Raw genomic sequence first — 16,073 nt, 5'->3', positions numbered from 1 at the left:
GTTGCTTTTGGTTCTCTCTGTTGATGCCTGGAGTTGGATACAAGAAATACTGTATTTTACTGTCACCTAGTGGGAATACAGCATAGCATACAGGGTCATTTATAAAGGAACAGTGTGAGGGAATTGAGATTCCTTCTCAGGTGATTCAACCTCCAGTCACACCTTGAACCATGTCGCCTGAATAATTCTTATGGTGGGTAAATGACTCTACGGACCTCTTCCAAGGTGACAACCACGCTACAGGTTAAATACCTGAGACTCCCCATTAGCTCTGAACTGAAGAAGCCTCTTTTCAACAAGCTAAATAAAAGTTTAGCTGCCTTCAACTTAAACCCTTAAGTCTGCAGTAAGAACCAACCTCATAAATTTAATAAAAAAAAAAAAAAGAAGTTACATCAGAGGCTCCACACTTCTGTTTTTCCTACACAACCTGTTCATTAATCACCTTAACTGACAGAGGAACAGATGAATGGTTACCACAGATATTCTTATGAAGGGTCTGAAAGCAAATCAGCTAAAATCCTGTGGTCCAAACAGTGGACTTCATAGAAAGGTTTTTTGGATTTAAGTGTGGCTGCTCTCATGACCATTTCCCCCAGTTTTAACCAGATTGACTGGTGATTCTACAGTGGAATATGGACATTATATTAGCACTGCCAGAATATTCCTGACTCCAGATATGCTGATGTATTCTCATATACACACCGGTCACATGCATGCGTAGGTAAGCACCCTAACATGGATCCTGTACTTGTATGAAGTCGCCCACCTGATGTCATGGTAACAGAGGTCTGGTTCTTCGCTAATCTTGGATCGCTCCAGCTTTAAGCCTGGAAATGTCAGAGTAACCTGCGAGTAAATTAAAAATAACAGAAGATGTCATGTTTACGCATCGGTAACTGTAACAAAAAAATGGAAACAAAGGGGAGATTTATCTTGTTCATATACCTCTCCAGAGCAATGTTCCCTCTAATTTTTCATGTGTCTGAGCGAACACACAAACTCCCTGAGCGGTCCCTTGGACCACTGTGAGTAACAGCAGACGTGTGCACTGTGGTCACGCCAGCATCGAATCCATCCAAGTTACATGGTTTATTAAAATAATCACATTACAGCATTTATGTTTGACTACTTTTAATTAACTGCTTTAGCCCACTTACAATTAAAATTTTAAACAAAAATTCTTGTTCATGACCTGTGTAGCATGTTAACACAGGAAGTAATAATAATACAGTCTGCAAAATACAGTATATAATGACCAATGTTGGGCAATTAATTATATAGTTACTTCTTCAAAGAAATTACCGAGTTTTGCAAACAACAAAGGTTTTTGCTGCTATTTACCTAAAAATGCAGCCAAGACGTTTTTTAAATAAACATTTCAAACTATTTACAGAACAATCAGCTGTTCTGCATCAAATTTGATGCCACACAAATTATTTGTGCCACTCCAAAAATAATTTCTCTACACTATGAGATAAAGGAGAACAACAGCCTGATACCTGCAGGCCTGACAACAGGAGATGTATCACTCCTGTAACACCTGTAACATTCAGCAGTCGCCTCATTGTTCTGACACACAAAACTATTGACTACACAAGATTTCCCATAAACGTCGCAAATCTCTCACATCTCAAAACACTCCTAAAACTTCCTCCTTCCTAAACAACTGTTGCCATATCATTTTTCGATTGGTTGACATGGTACATTTTTCGACCAATAGGAAAGGGTGGGGTGTTTTGGTTTTGTTTTTGCTCACAGGCGGAGAGTGCTTTCGAGCGTTTTCCTTATAAAACGCTGTTTTTACAGTTTCTTCCCGCAGTAAATATAAACAACGATAGTATTCAAAAAGAAAACCAAACATTGCAGATATTTTTTATCATAACTCTGGTTTTACGTGGCCTATCAACACAATTTAAAAACAGGTATAAAGTCCACACTTTTTCCGTCTGTCCTGCTCACATCTCCAATGGTTGTACACGTTGTCATTAACGTGGCTTCACTCCACATCAGCCACGTTGCTTTGCTAGCTAAAACACCTGTGTCAGCACATAAGCTGTCATAGCCTGTCAGCGACGTTGATTAGCTGCATATGTGAATCGCATTATTGGCTGGACTATGGGATAAGGTGGCATCGTTCTAATCCCATACGGGAGCAGCCAGTCATTCACCTGACTAACACTGCAAAACAGAATTGTTAAAGTTTTAATTTTAATTTCAATTCAGGTTAGATTTTTTATTTGTGCGCAACGCAGATTTTCTGTGCGCAGAGACCGTGCCAGCAGTGCGCAATTGCGCACGCGCGCAGCTTAGAGGGAACATTGCTCCAGAGTAGTTTGTTATTGTTTTTGATAAGATCGAGACAATGTTCCCCAGTTTTTCCATGTTAACCTGACGTGTGCACATAATGTTCACCCAATCCTGCAAGAATCCTTCCCAAAATTCCAGTTTTTTAGTCTTTTCAAAGCTGAATCGAGCCAAACATCTATGGTATCAATTTTTCCTTCTTGAGTTATCGATTCAGAAGATAGTTAGAAAACTTGACCTCTGACCTTGACTTCAAGGTCACGGAAATTCTAATTTGTCTGAGACTTTTATTAGCTGCATCTAGGGTATGAATACAAAAGCCTACATCACTTTCAAGCCAATCGGACTAACAAACCTAGATTATCTTTAGAGTCTGATTGGGTTTCATTTTTTTCCTTTTAGAATAAAGCTAACATGTCAGTTTACTTGAAGACAGAGTGTCTGCCATCATTCATATGGTTATAATTGTGGTTTGACATAATAAACCAATCCCATAGCCTCTCTGGTGTGCTGTGAGTCTTTAGTACAAGGAACCTGAATTGTGACATTGGGTAAATAAAGACGACAGCAAAATAAAACCAATATATTCAGATTTATTTAAACCACATACGTACACTGTACATATCAATGAAAACAGACTTGTTAGCGTTTCTTTTGGTCTACATGATGCATGTCCCGTCGTTCAGGTACTTCATGGACTCCATCTGCTGCGTCATCGCCAGAACTTCGTGAAACCCGGTGCTGAGTCCTGACATGTGCTGGAAGTATGCCTCCTTCTCCACCTGCACTGACAAATTGTTCACCCCGGCTTCTTTCAAAATGGCGGTCACCTGTTGAAACCAGAATTACAGTCCACCATAAAAATCCTCAGCGCCAACAATCTAGCCTAAATGTACCTGTAAAACCTTTTTTTTTTTTACATTTAAATATTTAATAGTAAATAAATGTGCATGAAGATATTCTAAGAAATTAACTGAAGACAACACAGAAAAAAAGAGCAGCATGTGAGTGAGAGAAAATATAGTATTAATGCCCCCATATGGGTGCTTTTTGAAGCTTTAGATGCTCTAATGGAATCTAAATTCTTAAATTAATGTTTAGATGTTTTTTTCTTTTGTTCTTGCAGTATACCAGTGCTGGTATAGGAGGAGAAATCAAAACCGGAAGCAAAGAAGACTTTGATTCTTTTTTCCTCCACTACATTTATTTTTTACTTTTTAGTCACTAAATATTGTCCAAACTGAACTTTTTAACCTTATAACACCAGGTTTAATAGATTTGATGCTTGAGGTTTTGAGACAGTGTGATTTTTTCCCCCCTGTAATAATCTGATGTTTACAATCTGACACATGCAGTGAATTTGAGCAATGAACTGTACAAAAATGCCTAGTGTTGGAATAATTATACAAATTAAAACTCATATATGCAAACTGACATTTAATTTAGCCTTTTTTTGGGTTTTTAATTTGTCAGAAGGGTCAATAAAAACTACATTTTTTTAAATTGAATTTTCTGGCTATTATTTTACGGTTCAGGTTTTACAGGATAAATATATAACTGTACTTCTTATTTATGCTTTATTAATATAGATTATGTAACTACCCAGTAATAACCCAGGTGTGTCATTACAAACAGCCAAGACAATGTTTGGTATTCATTCGCCAAACAATAGGATTCATTGCTGTAAAGTAAAACATTAGTATTAATTCTAATTCTAGAGTTTGTGCCAACCTGCTGAATGATCCTCTGCTCTACCACGTCAGACATGACCTGGAGGTGGATGGTTCCGGCGATCATGTTGGCTGAATGCCTCCAGAAATGAGGGTCTCTGTACGATAAAACTCCTTCAATTTTCTCAATCTGAAACATGAAGAAAATTAAAATCAGAAAATGTTTTTTGAAAGTTCCTATCCTGTTGCTTATGTCCAAAAATGTTATATATATATATATATATATATACACAGAATCCGCAGCCACAGCAGGGTCCAAGCCGTAATTAGGAACTAAAAAGTTAAAATAGGTAGGAAGTAGTGTAACCTGGTAAATTATTTTCTCTATTTATGTACTAGCTTTCCAAATTTCATTGATCCTGCAAACAGATAAGCAGTTCTCAATACAGATTCTCTTCCTCTCATGCACGTAGAAAACAATTTTCACGACAGTCTGCTGAGCAACCCCATCTAGATCTCCTCACCTTTTCCAGCGCATTGTTCAGGTCCTTCTCATGCTCTGGGGGAGTTCGCAGAAGCAGAACCTCGCAGGCGTCCTTCAACAGAGGGATGACACTGAGGAAAATGAGAGTGGCAATGAAGAGCGAGCATATGGGGTCAGCGATCAACCAGCCGAACTGCCGGATGAGGATGGTGGAGATGATCACGCCAACGCTGCCCAAGGTGTCGGCCAAGACATGGAGAAAGACACCTGGAGAAAAATAAATCAATAAATCATGACTTTATCTAGCTTTATGTTTCTCACCACAAACCACGTTCTCAAACACACACCTCTCATGTTGGCATTCATGCCTCCAGAGCCGTGGGAGTGCCCGTGTCCCCCGTGGCCGCCATGCCCGTGGCCGCCATGCCCGTGGCCTCCGTGCGAGTGCCCGTGGCCTCCGTGCGAGTGCCCGTGGCCTCCGTGGCTGTGCTCACTGTGGGAGTGGCCATGATGTGAGTGCCCGTGTTCGTGTGACGAGCAGCTTTTGCCGCCATGGGAATGAGCGTGACTGAAAGCGCAGATGCCCACTAGGTTGACGAGTAAGCCTCCAACAGACACGGGCTGCAGAGAAGGATGAACAGAGTTCAAACCAGACGAATGCTTTCATATTGTCTCTATGATATCCAGCTGTATAAGCTGTGATATCCAGCTGTATAAGATCACTCCAAAACTGACAAGATGCAATCAGGAAATATTAAAAGGTGTGATTTTAGTGACCAAAGGTAAAAAAGATATTCAAATGGTGTGGTGGAATCCTTTTACTCACCGTCAGCATGTCTGTGTTTATGTTGGGAGGATCCAACAAACGGGTGACCGACTCCACAAAGACAAAGAAAGCGATGACCATCAGGAACAGGCCGTTGATGAATCCGGAAAGAATTTCAACACGACCGTACCTGCAAAACCACAAAACACTCAGTTTATTAAGAATCCAGCTGGAGGTGATGTTCTTCACTTTTACGATCACGAGTTCTTGATGGATTTTACCCGTAGGAGAAGATCCTGGTGGCTTTCCAGCGGGTCATGAGGGCGGCAAACAGGCCCAGAACTAAAGCAGAGCAGTCAAACAGCATGTGGAAACCATCAGAGATGAGTCCCAGGCTGTTGGTCCAAACGCCATAAAACAGTTCCACAAAGGTGAAAGCCTGAAACAATGCAGAGCAACAAAATCTTACGAAATACCTGCAGAGTGTGTGAGCCTAAACACAGCAGGCGAGTCTTTCAACAGCTTGAAATGCTTTAATGTATTAGATTAAATTATTTAAGATGATCTCCAGATGTGATTATCTAATTCTTTTATTTAATTGACAACTGGAAATTACTTTTTTTTTTTTACATTCTGTTCAGTCAGAGGCAATTCGTTGTTCTCACTGAGTGTAGATTTTATTGTTTGCTTATTAACTTGTGCATTTCATTTATTCCACCTGTTATACTTAGTTTTTTTTTTTTTTAAGAAACAGGCACAAATCAAATATGCATACACACCCATCCCTCATTAAAAGACTATCCATTCAAAATATAAGCACAGTATAAGAATCAGGATCATTAAAAGTTAAGAAATGTGGAATTTCATTGATGCTGGCATGAGTGTTTCTTTGAATAGGTTTGTAAAAGGTAAAATATGTAAAATATGAGCTTTTAGAAGCCTGCAACTGTATAATGTTAGACTGCTCCTCAGGTCATTGAACCCTTTATGACATATTTTCTATCCTCAATGGCAGCTATGATCTTTATTACTAAGATTCATTTTAGCAGGAAACCTCATTACCAGGCACAAATGTCAGTGAGATGTAGATCTGATCCTATTAAACAGCTGATATTAACCCTCTCAGGCTCAAATTAAGTTTCTGTTGCTAATGCACAAAAGAATACCTGCAGTGGTACTTCTGAGTAAAAGAAAAACCTCATAACATATGTATGTGGGGTAATCAGGTTGTTAGCTTTTACTTGCTGCAAATCTGCAACGCCTGCCTTGAGAGGGTTAAAAGACTGTAAGCTCAGGCATGTGTTTTTCCCTTCATTTCTCCTGTATACGCTGATCCGTTTTTGGACCTCTAAGAATCGGCGTTCTGCTTTCTGTTGCTATTGGGGTTCGGGTACGGAGCTCTTACTTTGAAATTAGACGGTCTAAAATGTGAAAGATCAGAACAAAAAAGAAGCAACTTCCTACACACCAGGTTGAGACACAGGAAGTAGAAGATCTGTCTGGAGTCATACTCCTCCAGGATCTGTTTCAGGGAGTCTTTGATGAATCGTGGAAGGGACTGGGATGTGTGCTGCAGGGCGTCACCCATGAAATTGTAGAGAGGTGTCCCTTCAGGGGAGTAACCCACCAAGGTGCCCTTCTGGCCTTTCTTTGAAGGAGATGAGAGAATATTGGACGCTGCAGGGAGAGAGGAGGGCAGGGAGAGAGGTGTAAACAAGGGTTTTTGTTATTATTATTAGAGATGGCACGATACCACTTTTTTATGTCCGATACTGATGTCATAAATTTGGATATCAGCCGATACCGATATGAATCCGATATAGTGTGTTTTTAATCAATAAAACTGCTTTTGTTAAATATCTTGCTGCATTTTGTATAAGTTCATACTCAAGTTTAAAAACAAACAAACAAACACTAAAGCTATTCTGTTATACCTGTATGCAAAAAATACACTGCACCCAAAATATTTCATGGTTCAGCAATACTGATCAATCTAATAAAGTTAAACCTACTCCATCCTCCCTATTCTGGTATTTTAAAGAGTAAGCAACCTAACTAATAGGGTTCTAAAACTCCCAGCAAAAAAAAAAAAAAAAAAAAAAAAAAAAAAAAAAAAATAGGGAACCACCCTCCACCTCATGATGCTTAATTGACATAATCAACTTTAATTTGATGCAGTGTGAAAAAAAATGCACAGAAATAAATTATTTTTCAAGAATAATTAAATAGATTCAACATCCTTCTTCAACAGAATTGCAGACTGCACAGATCGTACCTTCCCAAAGGAAAAAGTACTATAGCTTACTAGGGTATATTAGACTTAATAGTTACTATATACAGTAATGGACTTCTATACATTTTACATCAGATTAAAACTTTGGGTGTAAGAGTCAGATAATTAATTATTAAAAGCTAGACATTTGAAATGAGAATAAGAAAGAAAAGTATGTCTTTGTGCCCCCTTTTCCCTGTTCATGCCCTATCGGCCCCCCTGCCTAAACTTTGCTAGATCCGCCCCTGCACAGTTACCAGCCGTCAGCTACGTAGAAAAAGATCCTCGAGTAGAAAGTAATATTAAACAAATTCTAACAACAGCTGATCAAGGTTAAACATGCTGCTGTTGTTCAGCTGCTGGTTTCCTCTTTCTGGCGTGAAGTGGGCGATAAACAAACAAGAGAGATGGACTTGCGACAGAAAAACCGATCAGCTGATCATTGATCAGTTTCATGACTGAAGTAGCAGCAGCAGAGGGAGGGAGAGAGAGGCAGTCGCTCCATATATCGGTTGTTAAGCTTAACGCGGGAATGCTTTACAAACATTCAGAGGTGAACTTACACACTTGCTTTACTTCTCTCGGGGATAACTTTCTCGGAGATAAAATGCCGGTTTGGTAGCGAGGCTCCAAATGCTCAACCAGACCGCTGACAGGTCTTGCATGCCACAGCCGCTCTATCACGTGACCACACTGCTCCGACGTGCTACGGTTATGAGCTGAGTTACGCCATGTCGCAAGTTTTGTGAGCTGCTTTTGTGATATTTAATGGATCGGATTACACTTTTATTTCTCTCTGATATCCGATCCAGTAATTTAGGTCAGTATCGGACCGATACCGATACGTAATATCGGATCGGTCCATCTCTAATTATTATCCATTTCTAATTAGTTTTTATTAAGTTTTTCGGTTTTCAGTTCAGTTCTAGTTAGTGTCCAGGATGGGTTTGCTTACTTCTGGCTAGTTTTTAATTAATTTCAGTGTTAGTTTTAGTCTTTATTTTAAGTATTATTGTATTAAGGGCATGTATCAGTGCACTAATTACAATAAAAATAAAAAAAACTTTTTAAAAACAGTTGACTCACAATTTTGTTTATTGACTTTATTGAGACCTCATCCGGCAAGTTTTGATAACAAAATCTTTATCAAAAGAAAAAAAGATACACTAAGGCTATGTTTTAAATTTTAGTTAGTTTTCCCAAGTCCACAAAATTGTGTCAGTTAATTTTATTCATTTATTTTAGTTAATTAAAATATGTTTTCACATTTGTTTCTTTTGTTTAGGTTTAGTTAACTATAACAACTTTGGTGTAAACCCAGTTTAAAGACCAGGTTTTGACCAAAATAAATAATTAAAACCCGCTGTTTCAGAAACCCTTTCACTTTAAGTGAAAGGCAGGGGCAATGTTTTTTTGTATTTGAACAGACAGAACAAAAATCCCTCGAGTAAGACAGATGTAATGTTTTGTTTCCATATCAATTTCAGGTTAGTCCCTGCCTGAGTTTTAAAGGATGTAAAGAAGAGTGGATTCTGAAAAGTCGGAGCTGCGTTGTATTAAATGTCGAGGTGGCATATCTGGTTTTGTGACTGCGTTTTCTCAGATGTTGCTACATTTTACTAAATGTTGCCATGCAACAAATTTCTACAATAGGCCTTCGTTTTTGTGTAGCACTTCCTGAGAGGTGTTCACTTCATTTTTTCAAATCCCATCATGCATTTCCTAAAATGCCTGTTTTCTGTAGGCAGTGTCACTTAATTTTTAATTAATTCTTGTTTTGGTGTTTGAAGTCTTTCTCCCCATTTAACTTTAACTGTTAAATGCAAAATATGATTAAAAAGGCAGGTAAAACAAATTAACTAGGTATCGCAGAGCCGTTACTCACACATAATGAAGAAGATGGCGCTAACCAGCACTCCACCAGAGAGCACGTGCTCTGTGCTGCCGTGGTGCGCTGGTTTGCTGATGGAGCGCAGCTGGTCAGTCAGCGGGTGAGTCCAGAAGTTTGCCAGCAGCAATGCGCTGAAGAAGAGGGCCAAGGCGCCATAACGGGCGCACCTCGGCGTCTCCATCTTGGTGCTGCAGATGGCCTCGACGTAAAACTCCAGGATCGTGACGGAGAAGATGATCATCCCGAAAGGCAGGACGAGAGAGGACCACGACTCCACTTTGCTCTGGGGTTAAGATGAGATTCATCCGTTTACAACACGGCTAGCTGAACAACAAACACGTTTTATCATGTGATCTGGTGCACGTACTTCTGTGGTCGCAGAAAGTACTATAACCCAGGGCAGCAGCACCATGGCAGAAACCAGGTTGTCGAGGGCATAGAGACGTTTGGCACCGCCGATCTCCACTGACAACTTCCTGGAGGCCGTGTGGAATCCAACCTTCAGACATAGGGATGCCACCAGCAGCACAACACCACCCTGACAGGAAGTACAAGTACACATTACCATAAACATAAATATATATATCAATAAGGAACTGAACCAGACAGAAAGAGCACAGACTCCCTTTCTTCTGCTGTATATAAACTGAATTTAATTATTGGAAAGCCAATATTTAGAAAGAAAAAACAAGAAGGTAGGGAATAAGCTTTACTCACTTTGTGATCTGCTACCCCTAAAAATGAAATCACAGTATACAGGAAGTGAGTGAGAGCACTGTCATGGTGTCCCTCAGCTGGTTATGAGGGGGAATCAAGGCAAATGCAGTAAAGGACAGAGGCGTAACAACGCAACACAAACACATAAACTAACAAACACTGACAATAGACTAAAGTGTCGGCTCAAAGGATACGGTGCTCGGCCATCTTTGCCATGAGATCATCGTTGTCAAAGAGGAGCAGGCAGATCACAGCGATGATGAAGAAAGCAGCACCTCTAGTCTGCACAAAGTCACAGCAAAGTAAACAGAAATGCACATTATAAACATTTAACACAGAGAGTTCAATCATTTACCTTTTTCAAAATAATGAGTGTTTTAGCTATTATTATTCTCCAATTTTGTGCCTCTTTGCCTGCTCTATAATACCAGTTCTTAAACTGCATATGGAGGAGAGAAGCAGCTTGTAATCGGTCAGTTATGTTTCAGTTTATAATTTCAGTTTATATTTATAATGAAGATTTGTTTCCTTCGCACAAATAAATACAAACATTACCTGTACTTTTCAAACATCAGGAAATGAAACACAAAAACATGTTACAGAGATAAAGCGCTCATGTCATATAACCACGATCACACCGACACTAAAAGCAGTTTCTGCCATGTGAATTTATGGCCTCCTACCTTTGATGGCCCTCCTCCTGAGTTTGTGAAGAGAACCCCAAGAAGAGCAATGACCACAACGTCACTGTGCTCAAACAGCAACAACGTTCTGTGAAAGACACAATTTTAATAATATACCTGAATACAGCTGTGAGTCTGCAGATATTGACAAAAATTTCTGGCACAACTTCACCTACTTCCAAGGTGCAAGAAGAGGATAAGAAACTAACAATGCAGGAACTCCAGCAACACTCAAAGGTCTACACCCTCACTTATCTTAACTGCACTACTGTATAGCTCTGTGTAAATAATCATTCTGTACATTCGATAATCTTTAATCCTACAACTGTTTACAACTTGCATAGTTCCCATTTCTGTATAGCTGTATATCTCAGATTCTGTAAAGTTATTTATTTCATATCCTGTATAGTTTTTCATATTTATATCCTGTCCATATTCTGTACATAGCTTGTACTCACTACAGCCTGTACATACTTATAGTTATAGAATATTCACAACATACTTCATACCGTGTACATTATAACATACCATAATAGACCCATTTCTCTAATATACTCACATATCTATATTATTGCTAATATATATTGTAATATATCTATATCACTAAAGCACTTCTGGATGGATGCAAACTGCATTTCGTTGCCCTGTACCTGTGCATGTGCAATGACAATAAAGTTGAATTCTATTCTATTCTATTCTATTCTAAAGAGGAACAACTGTATTAACTGACCAACGGGTTTCGGCATGTGGCCTTCATTCAGGGTCATGACCCTGATGAAAGACACATTTACCTTTAAGTGTTGCTGGAGTTCCTGCATTGTTAGTCTGCAGATATTCTCATAAACACTTGTAGGAGGTAGGGATAGCGTACAAAGCCAATAAAATGCCATGTAACAAGCTGAATATAATACAAGAACATAAGTTTGTAAAGTGAAATACTTGCCTACTACATTAAAATACCACTTTACAGTAGCTCACTGCAGGAACAGTGCATGTGACTTTCTCTGGTCTTAAAATATGTATTTGTGGGTTTTACTCGCACCTGGTGGGCTGTAATGCTGTAAAGCCCCAGAAGCTCTCAATTACTATTAAACGGCAAAACCAGAGGAACATACTGCCAGATGTTGAACAAATACAGTGTGTGTGTGAAATGAGATGCTACTGTATTAACTGAAGAAACATGCAAATATAAAGAAATAAAGACAGGTGTCAAATTATTCTAGTGAAAATTCGGCCAGGCAAAGCAATCATGTCTGCCATAACTATATGCAGCAGTTTAGGTTGGAGACTGTGAGATGATCTTTGAAGTATCGTTGGATAGTTCCCAGTTAAAAATCCACAACCCTAACTGATTTAAATTGATCAACTATTCCCTGAAGGTTGTGTCCTTGTGCACCTGTAGCTAACCTGACTTTCTTCTTTCTTTTAAGAGACCCCCAAACAACAATTTTTAGTCCAAAGAAACACAATGGGACTCTCAGGGAGGGATTTAAACTGTTTTCCTCCAACTCTAATGCTGCATTTGGTTTTATTTAACTACTGCTTAACTACTTCTTACCTAAGAGGTCCACAAAGAGTTAGGCCGAAGAAGCCCAGGAGGGATATGACACAGCTGAAAACAGCATGCTTTAACAACTTTATCCACTGCAAAGAAAATAGATTCATCAACAGAAATTAATACAATGCATAAGGTTTTTTTTTTCTTTTTGCAAAGCTAGACTTGAATCATCTTAAACACGACATATATAAGTTGTTCAAGCTAATGAACAACAATAAAAAGAACAGAAAGATTAGAGGTTTTAAAGCAGACAAACCTGTCTTTTTGAGATGACTTTTCCAGATGAAAAAGGTTTTTGGAAAAAAAGCAGAAACACTGCACTCCTAAAATCAAAACAATAAAAAAAGAATCAGCATGTTTTCACCATCTATAAATACAAAATGAGCAAAAGGTCTTGGTGAATAATCACATTTTGTCTTTAACTCCACCTGAAAAACCTCAAACACACTCACTGCAGCCGGTAACACGTTCAGCTGAGATGATGGACATTAAATATCTATTCATCGCTCTTATCGAGCAAGTGTGTGAAGTTTGCAAAGTCAACAAAAATTGGCCAGAATAACTGTAATTAAGATTTTTGTCACTACAGAGCAGCCCCAACTAACAATAATACATAAAAACACAAAGAGTACTTACCCTAATTTCAGTATGAAGATGAACTGAACTATGTGAACCACTTTTAGGATATCGTATGACTCAAAGATCCCAAGAGCTTTGAGGACCTTCGAGATGACCAGTAGAACAATGTACCCGGTTAACCTGCACAAGGAAAGAACACGCTACACATTAGTACAGGCTGTGTGATAAGAGCAAAAACAACTGTCATCTACACTGATTCTAGCTATGGGCAAACTTCATACAGTAACAGGCATAATCTTCCCCAAGAAACAAAATCTGAACTGTTCGTTCTTATAGAAAACCTCTGTGTTATATTTCCAGTTTAGTCTATTGTTTTCTACCATTTTCCATCAGGTTTCCCTCTTCTCCCAGGACAGAAATATTTAACTTCAATTCACTGAGGGTTTAAAGAGAGTCTGTGTGTGTTCCTTTTTTGCACCTCAGACTTTCAGCATAACAACAGGTCATGCCACCTACAGAAACACTGAAGATTATGCAGTGATTGGATTCATTAGTCATGGGCAGGAGAAGGAGTACTAAGCGCTAGCTGAATGCTTTTGTGGAGTGATCTAGGAGGAGGAATGATCGGCTTCTGAATGGGAATAAGACCAGACAGATGGTGAACAACTGATGTTGTGCCTATCCTGGGACAAGATGTTGATGTGGTGGAGGAGTAACAAGTAACCATGTGTCCACATCTACAACAACATGAAGTGGAAGTCAAACACAGAGGCTGTATAGAAGAAGGAAACAATAGGGTTCCATTTCCTAAGGAAGAGTTTGAAGATTTTCTCAGTTAGTTGTGGTGAATGGAGTGTACTGTGCTGTGGTCTGCTGGGGATTCAGCATCACAGCCCTTGACACAACAGACTGGATAAACCGATTCTTAGACAACCCCTGATCATTTTTAGATGCCCACTAACACGTAGCAGGCTGGATTCAATCCTGAAGGTTTTTATACCAACATACAGCTCAGACTAAGGGCATAATTAATACTAATTTATTAATAAATCAAATCGCTTTTATTGTCACATCACATATGCAGGTACAGCACATGCGAGTGAAATTCTTGTGTGGAAGCTTCACAAGCAACAGAGGTGTGCGAAAATACAATAACATACGAACAAAGCAAAATATAACAATGGAAATCTGAGATTTATAAGAATAAATATATGTACAAATATAACACTGTATCCATTACTGAATATGTATACCAAATACCTATATACGTGTGTGTGTGTGTGTGTGTGCATACATATATATATATATATATAAAATAAAGTAAAATATAAAGGTATAATGCTTAATAATAATGTAATGACTATTAGTTTATAAGCAAATCTGACGGCTTTTTGTTATAGTGTTCTTACATATGGTGTCTGGTTGCAAATATCGGACACAACAAGCAATGGGAAATAATAATGGTGGTTTTTCCACTGCTGTGGACAATTTACAGAGTAATCAATTCTTCACAAACGCTAACGTATGGACTACAGATGCATGGATGAGACTTGAATGATTCTTGACATGAAAACAGTTACATCAGTTTAAACTGAGAGTTTTTGATGAAGGAAGGAGAACATACCTGGAATCGGGCACTTCGACCATCCCCAGCTGACCCCCTGAGAGCACGTTACTGCTGTATTTTTCTTCCATTTTCAAGCTCCCCAAACCCACCAGCTCCACTCCACCGAGAGTTACTTCTGTTACTTGTGCATCCTTTACATCGCTGCTGGCGGGAGAGTCAGCTTAAACTACGGTCTGTTCACCGCCGGAGAATATAAACTGGCTTCTTCTGCGTTCTATTCATCCTCCCGTCAGTGTCTGACGTGTAAACTACAATCAGCTGGTAGCTTTGTTAGCGTATTAGCCGGCTAGCTAGCCACTTTCCCCCCCAAAGTTTCCAGTGGCGTCACGTCCTCGGTGTACGGTTTACTTGACCCAGAAGCTTGTGGACGCGTGGTCAGAAAAAGATACTGAAAAGTTATGAGTCTGAAGTGGTTGTAATAACCGAGAAAATCCGCAATGACAGGATAAAGAAAATCAAACACCCGAGCTGCCCGTGTTGCCACGGCACTTCCGGACACGGTAAACGTTACGTGCAATTACTCGTCAGCGTTGCGCCTGCGCAGATAATGAGGATAGAAGATATATTTTTATTTGTTTGTTTGTTTTTCACTTTATTTAGAAAGTTGTTTTATGAACATTTTCGTTGTTTCTTTCTTTCTGGAGAAACATATAAAATATATTTTAAAAAGTTGCCCTTTGTCGTGTCCTCCCCCTATGGCGCGTGCTCCTCTGCAATTTGTTTTTCTTCTGCTCTGGATGTTTTTGTTTCTCCCGTGGGTTTCCAGCAATGAGTTTTTGAGTTCATGTTTTGTCTCCCGGATCCTGCATCTGCAGTGTTATGAGCGATTTTTTTTAGCCACATGCAAAACAGACCAAATTTCCTTTAAGTAAGTCCTTTCAAACAGAAGCCTCAAAATTGGCATTGGAGACTCGGTTTTTGTCTTGTTTTGAAATTTTTACTTTTAAGTTTTCGAAAACAACAGTGCAAAACAACAACAACAAAAACACATACAAGGGAAGAGTACCAAAAAGGAAGGAAAAAGAATAAGATATGCATGACATATATGACTATATCAGTGGTCCAAAAAGGACCGGATCTGGGAATACCCAAATGTACCCTAGATTTAGACAGTTGCACTTAAGTACAGTTTTTTTTGGCAATGCTAGGATGCCCGACTACTCCAAAGATCGTTGTTTGCTACTTTGCTGGTCTAATTATGTATTATTAGAATAATTTCACCATTCTTTAATCTTTTAATGGCCTGTTCAACTTCTTCTTTAGTTATATTTGATATGAGTCTCATATTCTGGTCATTTGTAACTTGGGGCAGCTCCAATTTTGCTAAAAATGTATCAATGGCTTCCTTACTACATTATTTGGGTTGGGAATACAATTTTTGATAGTAAGCATTTTGTGTTTTCAAAGCACTAAAAAAAATACAAGCGCATGACATTAACCAATTCAAACACATTATTTTAACCCTAGATGGTTTTGTCAGTTATCTGGAGGCTACAAGTTTATGTAATATAAAAAGCCT

General features: G+C 38.9%; 1 protein-coding gene across 1 annotated transcript; it reads right to left on the bottom strand.

The window, feature by feature from the left end:
• Positions 1 to 2,880: 2,880 nt before the first annotated feature.
• On the bottom strand, positions 2,881 to 15,073 carry slc30a5 (solute carrier family 30 member 5). Its single transcript, XM_040000417.1, has 16 exons — positions 14,552 to 15,073; positions 12,985 to 13,107; positions 12,605 to 12,671; positions 12,349 to 12,434; positions 10,791 to 10,878; positions 10,302 to 10,389; positions 10,108 to 10,184; positions 9,758 to 9,928; positions 9,385 to 9,673; positions 6,696 to 6,904; positions 5,509 to 5,666; positions 5,288 to 5,417; positions 4,809 to 5,082; positions 4,502 to 4,728; positions 4,039 to 4,167; positions 2,881 to 3,137 (listed from the first exon to the last, which is right to left on the bottom strand). Exons 1-16 carry the CDS (start codon positions 14,620 to 14,622, stop codon positions 2,967 to 2,969), a joined length of 2,358 nt encoding a protein of 785 aa, XP_039856351.1. The 5' UTR covers positions 14,623 to 15,073; the 3' UTR covers positions 2,881 to 2,966.
• Positions 15,074 to 16,073: the final 1,000 nt, after the last annotated feature.

The sequence above is a fragment of the Simochromis diagramma genome, unplaced genomic scaffold (assembly GCF_900408965.1).
Source record: "Simochromis diagramma unplaced genomic scaffold, fSimDia1.1 OVJJ01000596.1, whole genome shotgun sequence".
Classification (NCBI taxonomy): domain Eukaryota; kingdom Metazoa; phylum Chordata; class Actinopteri; order Cichliformes; family Cichlidae; genus Simochromis; species Simochromis diagramma.
This window is presented reverse-complemented; position numbering and strand designations above follow the sequence as displayed.

Coding starts and splice junctions, on each gene's coding strand:
- slc30a5 (XM_040000417.1), bottom strand. CDS start 14,622: ATGGAAGAAAAATACAGCAGTAACGTGCTCTCAGGGGGTCAGCTGGGG. Junction 12,672..12,984: donor ATCTTCATACTGAAATTAGG/GTAAGTACTCTT, acceptor TTTTGATTTTAG/GAGTGCAGTGTTTCTGCTTT. Junction 10,390..10,790: donor CAGGAGGAGGGCCATCAAAG/GTAGGAGGCCAT, acceptor GACTTTGTGCAG/ACTAGAGGTGCTGCTTTCTT.